The sequence below is a fragment of the Serinus canaria genome, chromosome 11 (assembly GCF_022539315.1).
Source record: "Serinus canaria isolate serCan28SL12 chromosome 11, serCan2020, whole genome shotgun sequence".
NCBI classification, from domain to species: domain Eukaryota; kingdom Metazoa; phylum Chordata; class Aves; order Passeriformes; family Fringillidae; genus Serinus; species Serinus canaria.
The window spans coordinates 8,591,319-8,603,504 of record NC_066325.1 but is presented as its reverse complement, the minus strand read 5'-3'; the positions used below and the strand labels follow the sequence as shown (position 1 = coordinate 8,603,504).

The window sequence follows — 12,186 nt, the reverse complement described above, 5'->3', positions numbered from 1 at the left end:
CTGACCAGACAATATTGCCTTTGGCACCTACCTCACCCTGCCATTTCTCACTTGTCTGAGCCGTGGAGTTCCCATTCCCCACAAACAGAACTTACCAACACGTAGGCGGAAGTTGTTGAAGGAATGTCGGTTGATGCCATCCAGTTTACTCATCAGGGCAATTCCATACTCCACCATAATCCCAATGTGAGCATGCTGCCTTTCCCTATCCTGTGCAAGTCATAACACAGATTAATGACCAAATTACGACACAAAAGGCTGTGTCAGGCTGCTACTCTAAAGCAGTTTTAGAAGTGACTGAAGTGTCTGTAACGATGGGACCACTCATCCCTCTTGTCAATGCAGAACTGCAGAATTTCAAAACTCCAGTAAATACAGCTGGGATGTCTATGAGGCAACAAGTGTGATATGATTAAATTTTATAACAAATTATTGTCTGCCCTTTAGGGTTTCATCTTTAATTTTAAATATTTTGGGTATATTATTGTATGCATTCTAATGTCATAGACAAACCTCCTATACTGAAAATGAGCCAGAGAAATTGCTGTTAATTCTTCTGAGTAACAGACCTCATGTGGAACTTGAGGATTCTCTTTCTGTGCCAGTCTCAGGTATCACAAAAAGCCTACTGTCCAGTTCTAAGATGGCCTTTTCTTTTCTCCCATTCTTTGACTCCCATACTGTAAGAGCCCTTCTGTTATGCATCTAGGAATGTTAAACTACTGGAATCTTAAATTACTGGAATCAAAGATGAAAGATGTAAAATGTATGCTGGGATTGCAGACTGAATACCTTAATTCAGAAATAAAATGGAGCTAGGAGATAAATAGTGAATTCAGCAGGAGACAATACAATTTTGTCATCTTTTTCCACATTTCAGGAAGTCACCATTCATTATTTACTTTTTTGTATCATGTTACATTTTGTTACTTTGAACACACCTATGCACCCACAGAATACTGAAGGTAGATTCAGAGCCAACATACCTGGTTGTTCTCCTGGCCTGGTGTAACACTGAGCCCAGCTGCTGCCATGTAAGTGCTTCCAATTGTTTTTATTTTTTCAACACCACTAAATTTAGGTTTTAATAAGAGCTGTTTGAATGGAAAGAAAACAAAAACTTGAGACTTTAATACCTCATTTCAGTGTAGTATTTAACCAGAAATCTTATACTGTCTACCATAAGCATTAAACATCTCCAGCAATACTATCCCTCACACAAAGATTAGATAAAATACTGAGGATTAGTTTCACAGTTTTGCTCTACCCACTCACACGAGAAATGAAAGCACTGAAGTACTGAAATAAGTCCTTAAAGTCAGGACTTTCAAGCCATACTTCTAATGGATTAGATTATATACTTGAAAATCCCAACCAGATAGGAAAATACCTTTCAAGGTTGCAAGGCTTAAGTCAAATATTAGTACAGCATAAAAATTGTTTTTCCCCCTCTAATGCTCATAGATCTAGTGAAACATTTATTTGGCAGTAAATATGTAATCCAGTGCATTTTTGAGAGAAGCTTCATTACCTCATCAAAATCAGCAATGATTTCATTTAACAGCCTCAAGCATTCCAAACCTTCTTTATTGACATCACATTCAGTGTAAAACACCTTAAAATCTGGTACTGATGCAAACATGACACAGACACAGTCGTAGGATTGATGGTACCAGTCCTAAAGGAAAGCAATAAACCCACACATTGTCAGCAGCCACATTCCCCCACAGGTACTCATGATACTTGATTGTAACCAATAATCAAATTACAGCTTTCCTATCAAGCCAACCACATCTCTTATTCTATCAGAACCATTAACAAAGTGGATTTGCCTAAGGAAAAGCTGAGATTCCTTAAACATTTTCATCTACTTGGACATTGCATTGTTCTCTCTGATGACATGCTGGCAGAATGAGATTTCTTAAAAAGAAAAAAAAAAAAATCATTATCACTGAACTCTCTTGGAGGCACTATCTGCTCCTCAACTCATTTCCCTAAAAACTATGACCTGTCCTCTCTGGTAAAATACAGTCTTTGGAAAGCAGTAAATCTCATTTAAATATTTGCCAAACTTGAGCTGTGTCCTGAAACTGAACTACTAATTCTGAGAACAGATTTCAGGGACTGACACTAGAAGTTTTCATTTTTTTGAGGTCATCTGGTTAACAAGTTCTTGGGTTTACAAAATATCTTAGAATACAATCAAGAGGCAAAGACTGTAGAAGTTTACAGTCTGTGTTCTTTTCCACATCATGTGTAACACATATCACAGAAATCCAATTTGCTGTCCCTCACATAGGGGAGGCTCAACACACCTCATTTCGTTTTTCTCCAATGAAATATGCAGCAACATGTGCTGGAAGTACATTTTCCAGCAAAAGCCTGTTAACATTCTCCATAGTTTCAAATTGTTCATGTTCTTTTTTAAACTTATTCTTCCACAGACAATCCAGTCGACAGTAATAGTCAATCTGCAAAGAGATCAAATATGATAAATTAAATCCATAAAATAACTCACTGAAAAATATTAGGCAATTTTCTCAAGAAGTGTAGTAGCAATAGTTTATTCAAGGGCTTTTGAGTCTATATAGTTATGAAAAATGTGCTTTGAGGGCAAAGGTCAGAAAAATATGAAACAGCCACTAAGACCAAATGTCATTTGATACCATCAGGTGTATTTACCAAAATGACACTTTAGTATAATTATTTTTATCTTGAATTGCTATGTTGATTTAGAATGAATACTGGTATATAAATTCAGATAGATCAAAACTGGAAGAACCAGGAAGTTCTCTCATCTGTGATGCAAACACTGTTGAAAACTAGAAAAATGTCCCCATCCTTTCACAGTAAAAATTCTTTCATTACCAAAAACTAATTACAAGTGTGTTATCTACAAGACCAGAATACTGAAGAACATTAAAAATATATACTAATTGAAAGCACAATTTCAATGAACAACACTTTTGCATTTTATTTAAATCAACTTGCTGCAAGTAAAGGAACTAGGCGATTGTGTTTTAAATACATACCTGTTTTGCAAGTAAAATGAGGGTTATGTAAAACAGAACCAGATATAAATTAGTCATTAGCCTTGGCTCTTTGATGAAAAACCTGAAAATAAGAAAGCAATACAAAGTCATCTGTATGCTTTAAGAAAATCTGCACGCTGGGGGGTTAGGGTGAGAGGTGAGGGGAAGAGGGTGTCTGTCCAGACTTGCACCATGGTGTCACTGTTCATTTGTGCCACTGGCTGGGTAGGGACAGATCCTGTCCTAACAACCAGAAGGGATTATCAGCCAGTCCAACACATGGAGTGATGCATTTCACATCACAACACACTAGGTGTTGAAACCTTGTTCAGTAGTTGTTGTAGTGAGAAGCTCTAGTAAACAGAGTTTTATCTTAATGGAGTGATCTTAATTTCCACCAGACTGAGTTTCAGCTCCCACCCCACACCACCCTATAAAAACACAGCCAACAAAACCTTAAGGCAGGAAAACAAATTTTCTTACTTGTGGAAGGAAAGACAATAACAAATTAAAAACCTGAATTCCTAAGACAAAGGCAGCAGTTAAATCATACCTGTATCTGAATCACCACTCGTATTTCATAGTAAGATCAGTCTTACCACATCTATTACATTTTACAAATACAAATTAAATTCTCATCATATGAATGATGAAGTTCACTCAAGCTTTTTTTAAGGTGTGCTGACAGGTTACAGCCCCTGCAAAATAAATGTATTCTTATCTTCAGCTATGAGACTATGCTGAGGAATCTGAGAAAGATTTAAAAACTAATAGTAAAGCCTTTGCATGTGAGTTCTCTTCAGTAATTTCAGTTTCTGCCTTAGATCAGGTAGATTGCTCTTACTTTTCAAAATGCCTGCACTTTGTACATGAAGAGTTCAGCATCCAATTGACTACCAAGCTTGAGCCTCAGACTTTTAGCAAGGCTTTTCTTTGTAACTTAACATAAGATCAACCTTACTATGACATTCTACTCTCTAGTCCTTAATGTAATCCAAGGCTTCTAGGGATCTCAGAAGCCACATGACAGAATTTTTTCAGAGAACATATACTTTGTTTAAAAAGTATGTGTAAAAAAAGGTGACATGGTCTAATAGGATTTCCATGTTGTTAGCTTTACAGAAAGGTTTGCAGTGTCTGGCTTACATGATTTTGATATTTCAACATTCCAGTAAGCGCACAAAAATCTAACACCTCCTTAAATGAAACATAAAAGGATGAGAAACTTTACAGTGCACCTGGTACTGTTGCCATAGTTGTCTTTGTGCTGAAGAGTATTAAAAATTATGAGGTAGACAGTCACAGCAATGGACAGGAGGAGAACTTTGAGTTCAAAGCTCATTTGAAGAAATACCGAGCAGGCAATGAACCCCAATATGCAGCAGTAAGCATAATACTGTAAAAGAGGAAGGTAAAGGTAAAGAGCCTTTGCATTATTCAGAACTTATGTCTAAGAAATGTTCAAACCACAGCAAATTCTTTGAGTTCATGGTCACTACAATTAAAAGCAAAGAAATTGCAATCACTTGAAGCTTTATTTTAATGGCACTAAAAGGATGAACTTAAAATTGACTTAAGCTCACTTCTATAATTTGTTATGGGTAAACAAAAATATTTAAACAAAAAAATCAACATAAGTAAGCAATGCCGGATAAAAACTGAAGCGTTGAGAATTTATCTCCTGAAGTTTATTAATTTAAGCAATTATTTATTTAAAGTTTGAGAGTATTCCAAAGTAGGCTCACAGTCCATAGAAGCAGCAAGTCCAACTCTAATCCTGATCTAACTGTGCTTTCCCATTGTAATCTAGAGCAGATGCCCCATTCCCAGCTCCCACACCAGTAACACATGGAGACTGACTGGTTATCCAGCCTGAGACACAGCTCCTCAGAAGAACTGTGATGCTAAGGAGCATTACCAAGCTATGGCCACTGTGCCCATTATGGAATTGCTGAGCACTTTGCCAGGGGAATCCCAGCTCAGGCAGGGTGTCCAAGGTCAGCCTGCAGCTGGCAGCACCAAACATGGTACCAAGAGTGTGGTGCAGACAGGACTGCTGCCTGCAGCCACAGGCACAGGCACGAGGTGCTCAGCTGGCATACTTCAGGCTGCAAGCAGCTCCAAAATTACCTCAGCTTCTGCTCCTCAAGAATTCATTTCTCTTTATGCACAAAGCAGTTTTCCCACCTCTAATAGCACAGGCCTACCACAGAACTGTGAGATTCTTGGCTAAATATTTAACATTTTTACTGAAGTGAATGAAACCAGAACAATTTATGAGGCAACTCCTAATCAGAGCCCATGTATTACACACTATACCAACTCTGTCATCCTAAAGACATTGAGTCTACCTCCACAAGATATTGAACACTCTACCTCAAACCAAACCTCTGAAAAAGGAACCACTATGTAGAGAATGCCAAGAGAGAGCCACTTAAGCCCTTTCACTCTGTAAACACACTTTACTAGGACACTTGCAAGTACAGCTCTCATCTTTCAGACTCAAACATTATCATCACCCTGTTCTGCTGTTTGTTCCTTAAAGATTTAGACCTACTTCTCAGTCTGAAATTTCTAAAAACTGCAAAGCCATACTTTACTTAGCACAACAACAGCAGCTGAATTATCTTGATTTCATGAACAATTTTCTGCAGTCAGATATCTAAAAAAGGTTCCTTTTATACAGCAATAGGACCTGCCATTTGTCAGTAATGCACACCACATTCAAAGATCAGGCCTAAGTAAGATGCATTCACTACTTACAGTTTCCTCTACGCAGAAGTGAGTCGTGTTTCCAAAAGCCTGATTTACAAACATGAAAGAACAAAAAATCACCAGGTGAGCACAATGTACATTTCATTTGTGTAGCTTATCATTTGTCATAAGCACCTGAATAAAAGGCTCCTCACACACCTTGCTGCACATAATTCAAAACCATGTCCATCACCTAAAGGAGTGGCCAGGTGACAATGGAGCATCCCAAACATTTGGATGAACTCAAAATAGAACACTACTTTGGCATTAAAGATATAAAAAGTGAAATTCCCAGAAATAATACTTTTCTGTCATTAGGGCTGAATTTGCCCTTACAGAAATGCTAGAGAACACCTTTCAAATATGCTGAGAGACCAAAATAAACCAGAACTTCAGTTTTATACATGAACACTCCAGACTTCTGAAAAGTCCCTAAAGAATGCACAAGAAAGCTATATATAAAAATAAAAAATATCCCTTAAAACTGCCTTGTGTCCTGAGCAAGTCTTCATGTTCAATAATTTTAAAAAACCAAACCCCTATCTTTATAAATAAAAAGAAAAAATATAAAAATGTTGCCATCCATCATGACATCATCCTACATGACAGGAGTTGGACTTTGATGATCCTTGTGGATGGGTGCCCTCCAATTCAGGATGTTCTATGATTCTATGCCCACCATCCAAGACTCATTTCATTTCAATACTAGAAATTTAGATGCTACTCTACTCACATAGGTGGTAGCACTCAGGTCATTTGATCCAGTAAAGTTGGCAGGTTTGTTCTTTTCAGTAGTCTTGATTTATTGGAGGGGAAGAAAAAAAAATCACAAAACAAAATACATCAATAAAACCAGCATACAAACTAATTAGCAGGTAATCACTGATTTTTTTCCCTATGTATTTTACAAAGAGTATTGATCTGGTTGTCTTTCCACTGCTGCTGAATAAATTTTGAAATACAATTGCATCCTATGAAGTTGTACTAAACATATATGCACACACAAGCTGCAAGAAAGTTAAAATTTACTTATTTTCTAATTGGGAGTAAAGGTTTATATTATGGCTATGTTAATTTAGCAGCTATCTGGCACCAACATGTGGTTTTGTCTCATCCCCCAGTTTCACAGCTGCTGTTCCTGTTTTCTTTCAGTCTGTCTGTGGTAGTGTTCACATGACACCACTGTGAGTCAATTCAAGGACCTAAGGCAGCAAAAAAAACACCCTATGAAAGAAAATTAAGCATTTTCTGCAGTATTGCTTTCAGAAGGAACTCCCCATGGAATCAGAAGAATAGCAAGGCAAACCAACACATGGGATCAGGACATCAGTTTTAGTAGTTAAGTGGAACTGTTAACACACAGAGCTTGTTTAAATAAAAAAGCCAGCACAGTTATTCAAATGTACACGCCCCGGGTGCAATATATTATTCAAACTAAATTTAAAAGACAGATGCTGTTTCCACTTTACTCCAGCAGTACCTATCCCCAGTGCCTTTGCTCTTAGAAGAGAGCCAAGCTATATTCTTCCCTCCCTCACCCACATTACTGCCAGTGAGTGCAAATACCACAGTGAGCTGCTTGCCTGACACTGCCAAACATTTCAAACCACATTAAAACAGGAAAACATCTTAGTGATGAGGGTTGCAATCAAGAGCTGTTATAAGTGCTGTCTTGAAAACCAGAAAAGTTTGTAGAGCTTCAGTCTATCAAGCGTACTTTCAGTTCCACTAACTAGGAGCTTTTATTTTTAAAGCTTTTACTTTACATCATGCACTATCCCTGTGCAAATCAACTCATGTTGTAAGTCAGGTGTTAGAAAAAGCAGCAAAATTTCGTATTTGATGAAAAGAAAGCAGGAAGTTACTTAAACTGTGGATTTTACAATAAGTTCATTAATTCATGTGATTGCTTACCAAATTGAAAATGGCTATAATCAGCAAGGCAGCTATGGTGATGACTGCTAGAGGCAGCCTAAGTAAGGGCATTGTTTCTACCTTTTCTGAGACAGCACACAGATGGCGCAGGAGAGGCCACTGGTCTGAGCAGCACTTCTGTAAACACAATTAATTACTTTCAGTAACAGAACAGGGGAAGAAATATCTCTAAATATAAAATTGACCTTTTTTCTGCAGGAGAGTGTCAAGAGCCTTCACTGGAATTCTAATTTAGAATCTCCTTATTCTGAGTCAATGTCCAACACTTTTCCCCAACTGAAAATAGAGACAATGTTTCCTTTCTTCAAAGCGATTGGGTGCTAAAATTTTCTGAATTCATGCTTTAAAAACACAGAATCATGGTTTGAAAGTTCTAGAGAAAAGTTTATAAAAATGCAGCAAAAATCTTGTACTTTTTTAGTTATAGAGCTATAATGTTATATTTGGAACTACATTTCCAGATTAATAAAAGGAGCCCTGGACAGTCCCCATTCCTGCCATCCCTATGTCCTCCAATTGTTGCTATAGACAAAAAAATACAGTAAAGCATATAGTTTTAATGACTGCAAGCATTATTCCATTATTTGGCTACACCAAAACACTCCCAAAGCATCAAACTCAAGTCTCATGCAACTGCAGTCCTGGAATTTTCTGTTTTCTCCATGTGTTTCTACATGTGTGGAAAAAACACGTGAATGCATATACACACACACCTCTCTCTACAGACCTATACACAAAAATTCATGTTCATACATATATAAACACCATACACACACAAAATCCATAAATCTGCCTACCCATACAATTAAATGAGTCATAAATCTGTATCCCACGTCCTGAGTGCAATTTTCTCTCCTTTTTTTCTTTCCCCTTTACACAGCTTGACCAAGGCTCTGTAAGAGAGTCTCTCTCCCTGGAGAGCTCCATCCCCTCACTGGGTGCTGCAGTGCAGTGGTGCTGCACGTCCTTGCTCTGGCACAGTGCAGGTTTGAGGAGTGCAAGGAACATTCCAGAATCCCTTCTCTAAAATCCCTTCCCTCTCCCCACATTGCCCCCAGGCAGTTCTTGAGCTGAAAAGGACTTTTTTTTTTCCTGTATCATTGAACTCTCTGTCACTATGGGCTCTCTCTGTCACTATATATTTTTAACCAGTAATTGCAAGTGTTTAATAATGCAAAGAAAAAGGAACTACAAGTGCAAAGTGTCCCAATTGATGTAATGGTGAATTTGGAATTCTAACAGCCATGAAATTGTTGCCAATAAATTATTCATATGTTTGCAATTTTCATTACACTTCATAAATTATTATGAAAACTGATCTTCTGTTCCAACTTATTTCAATATTGTTTCCAGAATAGAGAATAACAGTATTTACAACCAAAATTACTATTCATGACAAACATAAAAATACATTTTAGAAAACCAACTCCATATCCTCCCTCCTACCCATCTATTCTTGCACCCAAATAATTCTGAATTACTGTGAGAATTTTCAGACATGAAAATCTGTTTCAGACAATGGAATCTTCTGGTAACCTCAGGTTCAAGGCTCCTGTAACTCCTACTGAAATTACTAAAATTTCACCAGCCTAAAAGACAGACCAAGTTGATGAAATATATCCATCCACTTTTGAAAACAGGAAGTGTTTTTTAAAAGTAAACTTACCAGACATTTCTCAGCAAAGCACACAAGCAAAATAAGTGCAATGATGACTGCAACAACTCCAAAGGAAATTCCCAGTTCTGCAGTCCTAAACAGAAGAAGAAAGCACTAATAAACCAGGTTTAAATAAGATTTTTCTTCAAATAGCACCGAATAGCAGTAAAATCACACAGGTTATGGTTGTTCTGTTGCACAATCACTGCTTTAAGAGATTCTGCTCTGATGGCCTGAGCCACTGCCCTGTGCATAAACCACATGGAAACTGCACTGCAACCGCCACGAAAAACAAAGGTGTCCTACGCTTCAGAACTATCCATCTTCTGCTTTCTTGGAGCTGTGACTAGCAGCTCAAAGCTGCCTCCTTGTAGCTCTACAGGAAAGGATCACTGAGCACAGTTCAACCAGCTAAATCCCATTTTCCTACTGCTCAATGTCCTTACAGCAAACTGTTCTTATAAAATAGTATTTCTTAACTGACCCCCTCCCTGTGTGTACTAAGCAAACAAAATATTAAAGAAAAATTCCTATTTTATTTTCATAGTAATAGATTGGTTCCTATGCCAACAACATGCATGCAATCCTTTATCATGGGGTAAATTAATGTATGTTTCTTAAATTTAACCTCTCAGAAACTCCAAAAAGTTCTGAAAAGAACCTCCACATGCATTTCACTTCAGCTGTTGGTTAATTTGAATTATAAATAATTAAAATACCAGCACTTACTTTGGCATGATAAGCATCTGGATCACAAATATACAGAGGAACACAAAGCTGGCACACGCAAAGTAACTCTTGAGTTTCAGGATAGGAATGGTGCGGTACTGAAACACAGAGAGCAAAGCATCAGGGCCAGTTCAGGGGGGTTTCTTCTTAATTTTATTACATTCTTGTGATGACACATATATACAAGTTTACACTGTATCATTAAAAATATACTAAAGCAGAGCGAAAGACCATCACCAAAAAAAACCAATCACTTGAACATCTTTCAAGAAAAACAGCCAAGGCCAAAGGTTAATTTCCAAATTTCCAAACTAGACAGTATGTAAAGCAGCTCTCCACAGATGCCCATGGTCAAAATCCTTATCAGGAAAGGACATACACAGAAGTAAACCTAAAGTGTATGTACAGACCCACACCAGTAACAACATCCACAGCACAGTAAATTTAACAGCAGTTATTCAAACAGAAAAACTGCACTGCACCTAACAGATACCATCATTATATCTACAATGAAACAGCCACAGCAAACAAAGTGTCTGCATTATAGACACAAAAATCTCTTTTTTTTTTTCTTTCCTTCTCTAAATCTCATTACTTTTGAGGGAAGTAGTTTATATTAAAAAACTATCAAATTCCCACTAACTCCCTTATGGCAAGAATTTGACTACAGATTAGAGACAATCTTATTTAACTCAGAATTTTCATTCTCAAGGAAGAATGACCAGTTCAAACAACTCCTGAAATCTGCTTTCCATTAGTTACCAAAAACCTCTTAGGATGTGCAGTCACCTCCAGAATCCAGTTTCAGAATGAAAAGTTTCAAACATATTTTTAAGCTGCTCTGAAGGGCAAATCAAAGACCAGAAAGGATTATTTTGCTCTTACCAACCTCTTTTTCAAGACCAGGTTCTGCAAAGATCAGTGAGAATCCACAGAAGTCATCTGACCTGCCACACCACGGACTGCAGCCAGAGAGAGAAGGGGTCACCAGGAGCACACACAGGGCCAAGGACAGGACACAAAAACATCCTGCACCTGAGACCCACAGCCACTCCCAACACACTGATGCTTCTGCAAGGTGTTTTTGTTCCATAGCAGAACAGAGCAGTAAAAACATAACGTTTTCACTCATCTGACAGGCAGATCCACAACACTCACAGACAGCAACTCTGCCAGCTACATGGAAAATGTAGCTCCAAACCTTCCTGAAGGCTAAAGAATAGGAAAGTGTAACAGCAGATGTTAGAGAGGGGTCACAGCCTCCAAAAACTTCCCCTAAACTATATCAGGCTCCTATTAGGAATACCTGAGGTACAGCCTCCCTAGAATTTAGATGGAAGAAAGAGTTTTTCTTCTGTAATTCAATGCTTTAAGAATTTGTTAGGAATGTAAATATTGTATTTTAAATTATAACAAAACCAAAAAAAAAAAGAAAACCCAAACCACCACTAACACACTGCCCATGTTAGTCTGCAAAAATGCAAATGCACTGCCAAAGGAATTATCTGCCCCTGACAGACCATTTGCCTTCAGTGGACCAGACCAGACACTAAAGCAACTTTATTACCCAAAAAACTGTTTTGACTTTACAGGTAGTTTTTTATTCAGGACAGCACCCCATCTCATGACACTTCTTGTTCTAATAAAGAAAACATTGAACAGCAAGACTGATCACTGGCTTCTTGCTGAATAATGCAGTATCACTCTCCTATTTAACTTTAAAAATAAAACAGAAACTAAATAAAAACAAAGGGCAAGACAAAAATCCTGATAACTTTATACATATATTTTATATCTAGGCTTAAATTGAATGCAGGGTAATCTCAAAGAAAAGATGAAGAATAAATTAAAGTACTGCATACGTAGTTGAACTGAGGCCTTCAATGGTTGACATCATTTCATCATAAATATCTTCCTCCATCCTTCCCTTCTGAGATGAATTTCTGAGGATGAAAAGAGGTCTGTGAGACAAACGTTACTCAGAAACAAGTAATGGGTACAGAGCACACTTCCTCAGCACACAGTGGGGTAAGCCTCCAGGCAACAGTTAATACAGAATGCTCCAACCTAATTAAAAAA

At 37.6% G+C, this 12,186-nt stretch overlaps 1 protein-coding gene across 6 annotated transcripts in view; it reads right to left on the bottom strand.

Annotated features, from left to right (window-relative positions):
• Window positions 1-12,186, bottom strand: part of ADCY7 (adenylate cyclase 7) — a 59,751-nt gene that overhangs the window by 3,456 nt on the left and 44,109 nt on the right. For all 6 annotated transcript variants that reach the window (XM_018914573.3, XM_018914574.3, XM_018914578.3 and 3 more), the window contains 13 exons: window positions 11,970-12,050; window positions 10,997-11,069; window positions 10,108-10,205; window positions 9,388-9,472; window positions 7,701-7,838; window positions 6,520-6,582; window positions 5,796-5,834; window positions 4,271-4,428; window positions 3,033-3,114; window positions 2,316-2,471; window positions 1,532-1,678; window positions 987-1,094; window positions 96-210 (listed from right to left, as the gene is read on the bottom strand). In XM_018914573.3, coding sequence (XP_018770118.2) covers window positions 96-210; window positions 987-1,094; window positions 1,532-1,678; window positions 2,316-2,471; window positions 3,033-3,114; window positions 4,271-4,428; window positions 5,796-5,834; window positions 6,520-6,582; window positions 7,701-7,838; window positions 9,388-9,472; window positions 10,108-10,205; window positions 10,997-11,069; window positions 11,970-12,050 — 1,343 coding nt within the window. The remainder of the gene's footprint in view (window positions 1-95; window positions 211-986; window positions 1,095-1,531; window positions 1,679-2,315; window positions 2,472-3,032; window positions 3,115-4,270; window positions 4,429-5,795; window positions 5,835-6,519; window positions 6,583-7,700; window positions 7,839-9,387; window positions 9,473-10,107; window positions 10,206-10,996; window positions 11,070-11,969; window positions 12,051-12,186) is intronic.